This window comes from Sitophilus oryzae, unplaced genomic scaffold (genome assembly GCF_002938485.1).
Source record: "Sitophilus oryzae breed Bouriz unplaced genomic scaffold, Soryzae_2.0 scaffold_396_pilon_pilon, whole genome shotgun sequence".
Classification (NCBI taxonomy): Eukaryota; Metazoa; Arthropoda; class Insecta; order Coleoptera; family Curculionidae; genus Sitophilus; species Sitophilus oryzae.
In genome coordinates this window covers 1,173,340-1,187,755 of record NW_022146969.1, presented here as the reverse complement: position 1 = coordinate 1,187,755, position 14,416 = coordinate 1,173,340, and the positions used below count along the sequence as shown (strand labels likewise).

Sequence of the window (14,416 nt, the reverse complement as noted above, 5' to 3'; positions counted from 1 at the left end):
AATCTCGTTTAATTACCTGGAAAAATAAAAAAAGGTATTTTCACTTTTGAGAAATCCCCGGTATTATTTCTCATTTTACATAAATATAGTAAAAAAATACTACTTTTTTCTAGGTTTCGTATCGTTTGACAACCCGGCCAGTGCCCAGGCAGCTATCCAGGCAATGAATGGGTTCCAGATCGGCATGAAGCGTCTCAAAGTCCAGCTGAAGCGACCCAAGGACGCCAACAGGCCCTACTAACCCATAGGACATCCGGCCGACCTTTTCAAAAGGACATTTAGCCGCCAATAGTATACTAGTTACTTAGTTTGTACTTATTCAAAATCCAGATTTTAAGGGCATACCCGGCGAATTGTCCCGAGCACACTAGGGAAGCACTAACGCAGCGAGACTCATTAACTCCTCTTAGTTCGGCAGCCGAACGATTGTGATCGTGGTTTTTCGGTTTGAAAACACCGTTTAGTTTTAAAACGTAATGTTAAAAAGCCTTTAACTCAACCCGAATTATACTGAATATAGTAAGAATAGTGGTAGTGATAGATTGTATGGGGTTTCAAGCGCTTTTCCCATAAAACATGTATACGCCGAAAATGATATAGACTTTTGCTCATCGATATGAACGTTTTGTTTGTTCAAAGTATATTAAAAATAACTGTAGGAGAACACAGATGCGAGACATATCTTTAACAAAACCCAAGTTTTATAGGCTCAATATAAAGTGTATTGTATTTGTCATTAACGTTGTAGTTGTAGCAAATAGAGTGCTTTACCAATACCTTCTAAAATTAGTATTATTAAATAATATTAAAAATTAAATCATTATAGTCATTATATTCTACAAAAATTGTTATAGAGGAATTTTACATAAAGTAGTTGTTTATAAAAAGATATCTTTGTCAACAAAATATACAATAATTACATTGGAAATGATATACACAGTGTGTCAGCTTAAAAATATATGTGTACTGTGTAAAACAGACAAAAACCCATTGTACATGTGCTTTAAAAATATAAAACTAAATATACTCTTTATCGCAAGGGCCAAATCTCAATTTTAGAAAAAGATGACCCAATTAACATAAATTAGTTATTTTTTACAAGACGATAAAAAGGTATTCTATAGTCGACCGAAATATTAATTAATATTAACCAATAAGTTTCTTTATTTGGCATAATTTTTTATAGTTCATTTAGATAGGTATATTTTCAATGTTCTTTGTAATTCTGGAATGAATCTGGAATATTTTGAATGTTGTATCTTGTATTTATCTAATCCAGAAATGCCCAATACCTTTATGGTAGTAATTTTATTGACAGAGATACCTTTTTAAGAGGACTTAATCATTGATTCAAAACTTAATTATTATTCTTCATCTCCATCCATGGACGTGTAGATTTTACTGACAAATCGCTATACCATTTTCACAAATACACTTATTTTGCCTTTTGACATTCATCAAAGAAATCAAAACTTATTTCGGCCCTAGAGGGCGTCGTTCTAGAGTGATTGTTGGGCTGTCGAACTATTCGAGAAATTCCAAATGGGCTGTGAATACTAAACAAATCAGTGTTGATTGTACAGGCCGTTTTGTCTTCTCGTATTCGTAAAAAGAAATGTGTAATAATTGCTATTTTGAATACTACGCTAATATGTTTGTAAGTATTATAAATAGTGTGTGTTAACTGTAACAAAAAAGAAACATATAACCGTCGCGGCGATAGTGTTTCCTGTTCATCCGTTGCCAAAATTTTCTCTAGCCGGATATGCGCGCGTTGTGATTCTGTTTGTAGTCACAAACTAGCTCGGGGCATATATACCTTGTTAATAGCGGTCTTAAACAACAAATATTTAAATTAAGGTGCCATTGGTCTAGCAGTTCTGGATCTATTAAACCAGTCTGGTGAACTCAAAATTCTCGAAATGTCAGTTGTTTCTTATGTCTGAAAAGATCATTCTTGTTTGTACTAATATCCTCGTATTTTCACTACTAAGATAAAACTAAAAAGCCGATTAAATATGTATTAAAGGATCTACAGGAAATACCTAACCTAACCAATTATTGGTGTGTTGTTTATTTGTATATCCAAAAAAGATATTTGAAGTTTTCTGATTCAATTACAAGTAAATAATATACAATTTATATTAGACCTCCATTTTTCCAAAAAATCCTATATGGGTATTTCGCCACTGCAAGAAAATCTACAAAATAAAATAGTTATTTTTTGTAAAAACTTTGCGTTAATCCCAAACGGAAACTACTTGTCAGAAGTTAGGTTTACAGATATACAAATTTGGCAAGTTCATCTCTTTCCGTCGTCAGAAGCAAAAAATACAAAGAATAAAGAAAAAAACTATTTAAAATATTTAAATTCAACTATTCGAGAACACTTTAGTTTTCTAAAACAGATACGTCTACAAAGACCGTTGACGTTCTGTTAAAATGACATTATATCAAGTTAAACTTCAAAATTAACAACTGCTAGTACCTGACAACAATTACTTAATAAGGTAAAACCAAAAAGTCTCAAACTTTCTGTATGATTATTTTTTATTTTTGCGACGGAAAGAGATAAACTTTCCGAAACGTTAAGCATTTTTTTTTGTTCGTTAGGCAAATTGTATATCTGTAAACCTAACTTCTGGCAAGTAGTTTCCCTTTGGGATTAAAGCAGAAGTGTTTACAAAAAATAACTATTTTATTTTATTTTGCGAATTACCCATATAGGATTTTTTGGAGAGATGAATCGGCCACATAGATATAGACATTTTTAGACCTCCATTGTTTTACAAAAACCTTACACAAATAAACCATAATACACCAAGACATTTCCTAACATGGTTAGCATATTTCTGTATCTAAGGACTCAAACGCACTGACGACCAGGTAGCAGCGACTAGCATTTGATTGAATGTTATAAGGATACGCAGCTGCGACCAGTAATAACATTGAGTCAAATGCTGGTCGCCGCGACCTGGTCGTCAGTGCGTTTGAGCCCTAAAGTCGTATCATCAGCAGATATTTAAAATAGTTTTAGGAATTTATAATCATTTGCTGATGGTTCATAATATGGTTAGTGGTAATTTCATAAAGGGGTTCTTAAAAAAGTGGTTTGATACATTGTGCTCACAACAGATCATACCAAATAAACTTTTAGGCACGTGATTAAGCACAGCGTGACCGGCACAACGTTGCCGACCTTGAAGAATTAATTATAAATATATTAACATTTATTATTTACATCAACTAAACTCACCTCAAAATAATAAGTTTGCGATGAGTCTTTGGTAACGGCTGTTAAGCTGCTTGAGCATTGTTCATTTCGCACTAAAAGCGGTTCTAAAAAACAATTCGTAACTGCAAGGTAAAAATTTTAAGTTAAATTTATACTAATTTATTTTTTAATTTTATTTTAATAATAATAATAAATAATCGCGCCCTTGATGACGTAAATAAAAGTTTATTTGGTATCGCTTATATATGTGTATTTTTTTAATAGATTCAGGTAAATATCAATAGAAATTAGTTTTAAATAAAAAAGAACGAACTAAAGAATAAGATAAGAGATTAAAACTACAAATATCAAATAAGACCAAAAAAGAATATAATAGAAGGTATTTAGTAATGGAAATACTAGGATATTCAAACAAGAAAAACTGATTTGTTCTAGCCATAGGTATAATAAGACAAGTAAAGACTGCTACGTAGATTCAGAATTGCTAAAATGAAATCAACAATACAACTTATAACATAGTATAAAATTTCTACTAAAGATTTAAGCATAATCCTTAAAATGTACCAAGTATATATTAATCTGTAAATTTTATAGAGGTAGTAAGTTCATAGGTTAGACAAAAATTTGGATCGACCCCGCGGGGGGGCGCGTGCCACTTATCGATTTTAGAACAATGCGTTCTCGCGTTTATGAATTTTATCAAATTATAAGTTTATATTATATTATTGAAATATCAAATTGCCAGTTGAGCGTTATTCGCCAGAATAGTTGTTAAAAGAAACTTAGTTTTCGCTTTGCGGGCTAGGCAAAGGCATTCTGAGGGCGAGGCATGTAAAACCTTTGAGACTTTCTTTAAACTTTAACAATGATAGATATACAATTATACCGCCAAAATGTTCACAACCTTTTGAAAAACGTTTTAATGTAGAGTTATCCAAAAATATTTTAAATCCAATCTATTCAGCATAATATCTAATAACGATATATCACGTTTATAGTACGAAAATTAAAAACCAATCAAATTAATTTTATGGTGACCATATTATGCAATTAAATAATTATGAACAATTATTTCTATAAAACAGCCTCTACACTATGCAGAGAACTCTTAGAAGTAGGTCAAGGTCGCGTTTCGTCGCCCCACTTTGTCGCTTTGCCTCGATCTACTTTCGATGCTTAAAAGCGTTCGAGAACTACTCGTGGGGAGGGCGTGGGGGATCTTTTTGGCGTTTCCTGTTGCCTAGTTCAATTTTATTTACGCGGCGGTATCTGTACCCGAGGCAAAGGACTTTTTTATAAAACTCAGTGAAAGAAGGAAACCTAGACGTTTCTAAAATAGCTGTTGTTACGATGATATTTCGTTAATTACAAGATTAATATTTGAACACGCATTTATAACGTGTAGAGTAGATATTTAAGAACAAAACATTTCACTCAATCTGCAGGAATATAATTACAACATGTATATTATTTAATTTTATTATAATGAATTAGTATATAAAATTGTATATCTTACACATCTTTTACACTCCATTACAAATGAATGATACTTATTCATACACCATGTTTACTTATTTTTCTGAAATCACCACAACGTTTGACCTTGATTGCTTCGTACTATTTTGCAACATCGTACGATAAATATAAGCCCGTGTTATAAAAATTAGTTCCCACGTTTCGTGAAATTGATCGAGAAAGAAATGTTCTACGAAATATTTCTGGAAATATTTTGTAAACATTTCGGGGATAGTGTAGAGGTTGTTTAACACATTACAATATTTTGTAATCTTACAATATATTGTTTATCTATCTCTGCTTTATAATTTTATGATTGGGTATACTGAATTGATTATAGTTATTATTTTTTTGGATATCTTTATAATTAAAAGGCGGCCATTTGTTGGAAACAATTAGTAAACATTTTTGGCCAGTTTTCACTGAATTTTTCTACATAGAAATATTATATAATAAAGGCCAGGAAATAGGAAAATTTACCATTGCAGTATTATCCAATATGATACACTGAAGCGAGATGTTTAATACTAATAATATGCTAGTTAAATCAAACAAATGTACAATAACAGTAGTAGAGTATTATAAAGTGATATTCTGATTTTGTACTTAAAAAAATTAACTTTGTTTGACATTAAAGATAAATAGCCTTTAACTCTGATTTAATTTGTATGCCACCCTGAAAAATCAGAAAATATATCACAGTTCCATTTATCATTTTTAATAATAAAAGTAACATTGTGAGTAATATTTTTTAAAGTGTTTATATTGTGATAAATACCATATTTAGCTACCTAAATAAAAACTATACCTATACAGGGTGAATCTTAAATAAGTGCAAATATTTTCAGGGTTATTAAATCTTGATAAAAGAAACATGTTTTCTCTTTACCGTTTTCCAAATAAGTCCAAAATAATCGAGTTATTTTACTTTGAATATTTAAAAAAAAATATTTTGCTTAAATTTTGAGAACCACTGAATCTTTTCTGGATTTTCTTTCTTGTAAAAGAAGAATCAATTTTCAAAAAAGAACATCACAAAAAAACCTTATACTAAAAATATTTGCAATTATTTAAGACTTGTATAATAACAAAAAATATTCAGGAATTGTAAAAATTACAACTTAATGACTATTGTGCATTTAAATTCAATTTGTAAATATTTGTTATGTTTATAGAAAATTGCTTGAATATTTGGGGGATGACAGTATCTAACAGAGTAGAGAGAAAACATAAAAATATAGATGTAATCACAAGTAATAAAAAAATATTTTATAAAAGTAAACGTCTCTATGATTTTGATTTAATCTTTGTTTTCTTTTTGTGTATATTTGAAGCAAAATCAAAAGACACAAGTTTGTCTTCAAGCAAAGATTTGCTTAAAAAAATTAACTAAACACAAAATATCTTTACTTTCCTTTTTCGAAAAATTAATTTACCAAACGAATGGACCAAATTTCAAGTCAATATTTTCGAAAATGTCATTCAAACATATGGAATTAAAACTAAAAAATTTCATATAATAAAGATGATTCTTATCTGATGAAATTTATTTCCAGTTTTTTTATCTAGTTTCAAATTGTTAGTCTCTCTCATCCTCTCAAATATTCACGTGATCTCGATTGTTACACTAGTAAAAAAAAGTAGAAAGCATCAGGTTAATTTAGTGTATTTGCGATTCAGTTCCAAACAAAACATTCAACTTATTGACAGGAATTACAAAATGTCGTTCCTTTTAATTTAAAGAATTTTATTTAAGTTTTATTAAACTATCAGATAAAGTTATTTATTAAAAGTAACCTTTCTATCTCAAAGTTACACTGCCCGCCCAAGGCCACTCACTAGTCAAATTATTCGGCCTTCCCGGCTGCAAATTAGTTAATAATTTTAGAATTAATTTTAGTCCTAAGACTTATATATACTTAGTGAACATAATATTTATTGAACCTAACGTATTTAGAGATATTTATATGTATTGAGACATATTCTTTTTCTTTTTTCGGTTTTTGATTCGCGATTGTTGGCTGAAATCTAATGTGCAATATTTTTACAGAACGACTGAAGCTTCGTTTTGAGCGAAAAAACGATTTAAACTTGCGTTGTTTGATAGGATTTATTAATTTCATTTTTGCGGGTGTAGTGGAAAAAGTGCCAAGAAGCATATCATTTTTGTTTTCTACTGGAGTAGGGGATTCGAAATTTAAAATTTCAAAACTAGAACTTAAGAAATAGGATTCATCTACTTATGACAATCTGGAAATCTAATGTCAATATGATCTGCAGACTTTTTATATTCTAAATGGATTAAAACGCGCGAAAGTAGTAAGATACTAGTTAGGTCTTAGATATTAAAAAATATTAAAGCTCTTGTAAAGCCAAACATTTTTAGCTTTATAATGTTTTGATAGCCAGGTTACATATATTAAGAAAGGTTTCACATAATTGGAGATACCTATATAAGTAAACTAATTATAACAATGGCAAATTTTTGTTATAATATAAAGAATAAGTAATTGGTTTTTTCTCACTAATATTGAAATTTAATATTTATAAAACTTATTGAAAGAATTTGTATTAAACAACCTTGCGGAATTATCTATCTAAGGATAATTAAAACTTTATAAATAACTATTTATAGCCTATTACACCAACCATGTTACGGTTTACTGAAATTTTAAATTATCTTACAACCTCTAGTTTAATATATCTAGTACAAAATATAGTTCACAATGAAACCGAATAAAAATGATTGATCAGGGATATTTTATATCTATATTTCTGTACTAAATATCGACTTCGATCATTAAGAGTTAATAGTAGCACAGACTCTAAAAATTAGTCTGTAATAGGACTTAGCTTTTGAATCAAAAATTCTTCAAATGACAGCTATACGACTTCATCCCAAGGTTATTATATTTCACAGGTTGCCTCGTAACTTTGGACCAATCACAGTAGTTCAGCTAATGAGACATTTAAAATAACTATCAACAAAATGTTTACTAATAATAACAATTACACAATTGTTTTTCTTTAAAGTCTTTATTAATTTTTCTCTAATTTTGCTGACATTTAACATATTTAAGCAATATTTCTATTCGAAAAAGAAATAGTTTTAGTTTTTTACCATGTTAAAATATCGCAAGCTAGTCGAAATCAAACTCAGCAAAAACAATACCGAACATTATAGGTTATTACAGGTAGGAATGATCTCTTCTGATTTCTAAGAAAAATTTGATAAATAATTTTAAAAAACTATCTAGTTCAGCAATTATAATACGTTAAGCACACTAAAACTAAAAAAATATAGTATATCCATAATAACTGTTCTATAATCCACTCAAATGCACTTAATACACGGAAAACCTTCGGAAAACAATGTAAACAACCTGAAAACTGCTGAGTACTGCACGATGACGCGCAATATGGCGGCTAATGTCAAAGTGACGAGGCAACCTGGTTAATTTCATAACCTTGACTTGATCCTAGGAAAAGCATGTCATAGCACTGTCACTTTACGTGACATTTCTGTTACTGAAATTTTCGAGATTGACAGCAGCTTGTGAATAATTTGAAGTTCTTGTAAAAGGTTAGAATTACAATTAAAAACATTAAATACTTATTTTTTAAACTATCTGTTTTTAAAGCTGTAGTTTTTTTAGCCCTTAACAAAGACTACAAATAATTCATGGTCAGCTCTCACTGTCATTTTCAAGGATAACAAATATTGTAAAGCTTGAACAGTGATATTATACTAGAGGTTTCTTAATTTTTGTGGGTGTAATCGGTTATTTAAGATACAAGTTTAGAATCGAATTTAGAGTAAATCATCCCCTACAATAGATTTCTTCTTGATTTTTATGTTACTTTACATTAACTAGTTTATTTTCATAAAAAAACTGTAAATATTTATCATTTACAATATTGCAACAAATTACTTTCAGATTAATTAACTCAATTTAAAAAGATGTTCTAAAAATCAACGTTAAATGACAATAAATGTTTATCAATAGCTTCCACAAAAACCAAAAATCATATGCTTTCGAGAACTTTGTCCTGCCACATACTCTTGCTAGGTATAATTAATTTGTTAATACCTATTTTCGCAATGTCCGTTTTGAAAATAATTACTAATTATTTTACTTAGTACCGATGTATATTTTATGCACAATTCTCCGCGTTTAATTCCCCTAAATCGGTTGTTATTTTGTTATAAAATAATTAAATTAATTATTAAACAAATTAATGGAAAAAACAACAACATATTTAATCAGATAATAATATAATATATGGTCGGGTTTTACTTAAAATGCATATATTGTTAATTGAAATAACATCCAACAATAACAGTAAAGTTAATTATTTATAATTTTATTTATAGTAGATAACAAAGCGGACACGACGCCATTTTTTATTATTTTTTTAACGCTATAGGGAATCTTTATAAATATTTGGTTGCCTAAATGGAAGCAGCCATTTCAAAATGTATATATGGAGCTTTAGATATTTTTTATAAAATAATAACGTAGGTTAAATTTTGAGAGTCGGGGCTTTTTACAATATCTTGCAGTATTACTAAAAAAGATGCATTAAAGAAAAAGAAAAATAAACCGCGAAGCTATATAGTACAAAAATACCTGTAGCAAATGGACGATAGAGTTTCAGAAGCACAAAGTATGTTGAATAGCGCACAAGTGATCACGGAAACAGGTTTCTAAAAACTAGAAAACACATAAAATTAAGGTTAAATCATAATTTAGCTTAAATAGATATAAAATCGTTAAGGAACTGCTTGTATTTAGGGAGCCAAATATATGTCCCGGTTTTTTACGCGAAAGACTAAAACCGAACCCTAGAGGGCGTTTGGCTAATCTATTGAAAACTTTTTTATACAAAAATATTATGAATCTGACATTTTTTCCCAATCAGCAAATTAAATGTTTAATAAGGCGGAATAAACAAGCAAGGGGGTAGCTTTATCTTAGAATATAAGATAAAAAGGCCTACGAAATATGTTAAAAGAGTGTAAAATAATGATAAAAGACGTTTATTGGATAGAAATTTGTGTCTACCCGCTTGTAAAAATCCGTTATATAAAAATGCGATCGTGATTTAAAGGATACAGGGTATGTTTTTTGCAATTATATGTTGTAAAAGTATCATCACTGAGGGGCGGATAGTGTTTTCGATATATTTCGACTTTTTTAACACGGTCCGCCAATTCATTGGGACCCTCAATGTAAATTTACTTGTAAACTTTTAAATTTAAGATGCTATAACTAATATATAATTTCTTAATACTTTCAGTTAATCAAAATTCTTCTCACAATAATATTACCCCTTACAAAATTTAAAATTATTTTTCTACAGGAGAATTGTAGCTAAGCGAGATTTTTACAAATTTTAAGTTTTGAGTTCGTTGAAAGACTATTAAAGCTACAATTTAAAAATATTTTTACAAGATACAGAGTGTTCCAAATAAGTAAAAAATATTATAGTTGTATTTTTTTAAATGGAACACTCTGTATATATTCTATTTTTAGATTCTACGATTGAAATAAAGGTTTATCACACTTAAACCTTACCGTTTTTGAAAGATTTTCAATTTTATGAAGTTGCAGTAAAAATTTTAAGGCTTCATTTTTCCATTAAGGGTATCAAAGTTTTTAGTACTAAATATTTACTGAAGATTATTTATTGATCAGGTATTGTGCTGAAATAATAAAAATTATACTACGTTATACAGAGTGTTCAAAAATTTATATTAAATAATTACTAGCTATAAACGGCAATAACTTGTTTAATTTAAATGGAACACCCTGTATATTTTACGTGAATCAGATGCACAATTTAATTATCTATCAAATTGTATTATACCATCCTTTGCCTCTCTCTTCAAGAAAATGCACTTTCTTATAATTTAGACCTCATTTATCACTATACCCATGGAATATTGACATTTTAGATTATTTTTAAAGTTGTAACAAATTTTCAAAGATTACAGATACTAATATTGTCGATATAGGTCGCTTATTTCGTTAAAAAATAAAAAAAAACTGTTTAAATATTTTTTTGTTAAAGAGGACCAATTAATATGATCCCAGTATTAACTACATTAATTGACTGATTAATAATAATTGATTAATAATAATTGATTAATAATAATTGCTCCAAATACTAAAAAACTGAATTTTCTATGTGTATTAGACAGTGTGGTGAAAAGTAACACCTTATAAATTTTATTTAATTTTTTGACGAATGCTTATTTATAACAACAGAGACGTTCATTTTCATAACTTATTATTATATTGATTTTTGATTCAAATCCACATTTATTTAGAATAATTTATTAACTATCAAATTTAAGTATGTAATTAATTAATATTTTGGCGGAAATAATGGTGGTTTTATAAAGATTTAAATAGTTTTTTTGTATACAAATAGGCTAGTAGTATTATCGTTTTTAGCACCTGTACATTTTGTACATTTGTTGCTTTAAAAACAATCTAAAATGTCAATATTCCATGGGTATATTAATAAATGAGATCTAAATTATAAGAAAATGCATTTTCTACGAAAACTTGAAGGGATAGGTAAAAAATAGTATAATACAATTTGATAGACATTTAAATTGTGCATCTAATTCTCATATAATATACAGGGTGTTCCATTTAAATTAAACAAGTTATTGCCGTTTAAAGCTAGAAATTATATAAAATAAATTTTTAGACACTCTGTATGAGGTAGTATTATTTTTATTATTGCAACACAATAACTGCTCAATAATTAAACTTCAGTAGATATTTGGTATTAAAAACTTTGATACCCTTGGAGAAATGAAGCCTTAAAATTTTTACTGGAATTTCACAAAATTGAAAATATTTAAAAAACGGTATGGTGTAAGTGAGATACTTACCTTAATCAAAGTTACCTTTATTTTAATCGTAGAAACTAAAAATGTAATAATATACAGGGTGTTCCATTTTAAAAAATACAACTTTGATATTTTTTATTTATTTGGGACACTCTGTATCTTATAAAAATATACAATTTGTAAAAATCTAATCGTTTAGTTACAATACTCCGTGTCGTATGTAGTGAACAACCCTGTATAATAAACATAAAAAGATTTCTTTGTTATAGTCGAGTCAATGTCAGATAGTAAATAACTTGAAGGTTTTTTATGGTACCTCTTAAATGAAAAAGTTTATAGGTAAATCGTTCATCTCATTTTGTACATAAAATAATTTTTATTGGGGTCCATCGACGCGCATTTTTCACGTAACTAAAATTATTATAAAGTAGAAAAACCAAATTTGAACGTTTTTCTTCGATGTTGAAACCAAAGTGAAATCCCGCTTTTACATGAAGAGTATTTTTAGTTTGTAAAAGTTTAAGCTATATATGAAATTGTTAAAACGCTTTATATAAGTATTCATTCACGTCGTTCGCTATAAATGAATTAATCCAAAGAAAAATGACCCGCCATGAACTCATTATATCATGTTCTTAAAATTTTAAGAAATCATTATTTTAGCTATTGAGTAGCATAGAGTAGATAGGTTCTAGGATCTAGGAATTATTTATTATTATAGAAAAAAGTATGGCATCTAAATTAAAGGATGAACGACTAACACAACACAATTTTTTCAGATGCATCGGTGACCGAATTTAAAAGACGTTTTTCGAAATCGTACCTTAGAATACCCCTTTGTAATATAAAGCAAATTATAACAAGTAATATCATTATAACTAGTAATATCATTTATAGGAAACTTATCCTAATATAATTAATAATTGAAGAAATGAAAGTAGAAATGATTGAACCTGCCATAAAATATGGAAACAATGTTTCATATAATAATTGTTCATCAGGTACAAAAATGTGAACAACCGTTAATTATGGTTGACAGATACAGAATGCTTTATACGTCAGTTGTCTACCCAAGTAGCATTTTCACGACTTGCGACCACATGTTTACTAAACACAACGTTGGATTAGTTACAAAAAATAGTTAGCTGCTTACCTTGGGTATTAAAATAAATGTAAACGGTGTTGTAACGTTGTGCTGACGTTGAACTAGTACTACAACAAAGTAAAAGCTTCTGCGACGTCAAATAAACGTTGTCTTGTAACCGTTTTTGCTTAAGTGATCTTTAGGTGATTCGGACAACGTAGTTAGAATGTTGGACAATAAAGAGTTTTCCGACGTCACTTTCAGGACCTATTCCAACGTTATGCAAACGTCGTCTGTTTTACTAATTCCAACGTTGTTTAAATTTCCTTATTCTTACGTTGGTAGGACGTCGAGCCACTACCTTTTTGCAACTGTATTGAACCATAACCTTAAATCTTAAATTTTCGCTTCATTGTTCTCTTCAGTCAGACAGTTCAGTAGTGCTGTTTTTGTTTTTATAAAAAAAGCTTAATTAAAATGGGACGTGAGAAAGGCACATATAAAACTAAATTTAAATATACATCGACATCGACATATTACCGATACTTTATCCACTTCCTCGTTTATTTAGAATATAGGGGCGGCACAAGCTAGACTCTATATAGGACAACTAGGATGACTAAATTAGGCAATCTTGCGACTACTATACTACCTGTTAAGGCTGAACTGCGACTTTATTAGTCCAGGTATGCTAGGTATGCGACTACTCGAACTACTCCATCTTAATCTCCAAAACAACAAAGTGAAAGCCGCCATGTTGTTGAATAAGAAAATGTTTTGTTCCTAAAATAGCAATTCCTGCTTTTTGAATACATTAACTTGATTTGACCCTAAACAACACGCGGAAACAATTTTTTTCGACTGCAAATAAATTATTCTCATTTTACTAAAAAATATTTCAAGAAATTTTTTAAAACTTCTTTAATTTTAAGGCCCATTAGTATTTTTCAAAGTAGAAACAATACATTTATCAATAAAGTTGTTTGCGTTTAACTTTTTTGCCTTGGGTAACGAGTTACAGAGTTGGTTAAAGTGTTTCAATAATTATGATCTTCAAACATCCTCCACACTTAAATACTTTTGTTTTGTTTTCCTTTACTGCCATCTGGCATATGTCTCTAACTAAATTATAAAAATAATATTTTTACTATAATTATCCCAATTTAGGATAAAGCGCGACTCAGACGCCATATTATTATAGTTTTGTATTTCTGAGAATTATGATTTTAAACAATGTTGCAGTTTGTACTAAATTGGGCTGCTAGCCAACGTAGGTATCCAACGTCGTTTCGACCCAAAAATTATTCTCCAAACTAGTGCAGACTAGGGTTGGCACGAGGTTGAGCCGACGTTTGGTCGCGTGACACAACGTTGTCCCGACGTCCAAATGCTGCTTGGGTACCGACTGGTTGACAACTGACGTTTAAAGCATTGTTTATCTGTCAACCATAACCAACGCAACGGTTGTTCGCTGGAAATTGGCTATAAACTACAGCGACAGTAGACATAGTAAAGGTCGAACTGAAATGTTTTTACGTCTGTTGGTTGCATAGATCCAAAGGAAGAACACGGGAAGGATACTATAGATCTGTTTGGTTTGTTTGTATTTAACTTTTTGTTGTAATAAAAGGGTGCCACTTAAACCAAATAAAAACAAACAAAAAAATATCAAATAGCAAAGCACATAAAGAACCAAAATAAAAAGCATAACAGC

At 29.4% G+C, this 14,416-nt stretch overlaps 1 protein-coding gene and 1 long non-coding RNA gene across 2 annotated transcripts in view; one reads left to right on the top strand and one right to left on the bottom strand.

Moving 5' to 3' along the window:
• LOC115885541 (CUGBP Elav-like family member 4) overlaps window positions 1-860 on the top strand; it is a 244,600-nt gene extending 243,740 nt beyond the window's left edge. Inside the window, exon 11 of the mRNA XM_030904497.1 lies at window positions 114-860. Coding sequence (XP_030760357.1) covers window positions 114-241 — 128 coding nt within the window. The 3' untranslated portion in view covers window positions 242-860. The remainder of the gene's footprint in view (window positions 1-113) is intronic.
• The window catches only part of LOC115885544, a 33,379-nt gene that overhangs the window by 13,700 nt on the left and 5,263 nt on the right, over window positions 1-14,416 (bottom strand). The window lies entirely within an intron of this gene.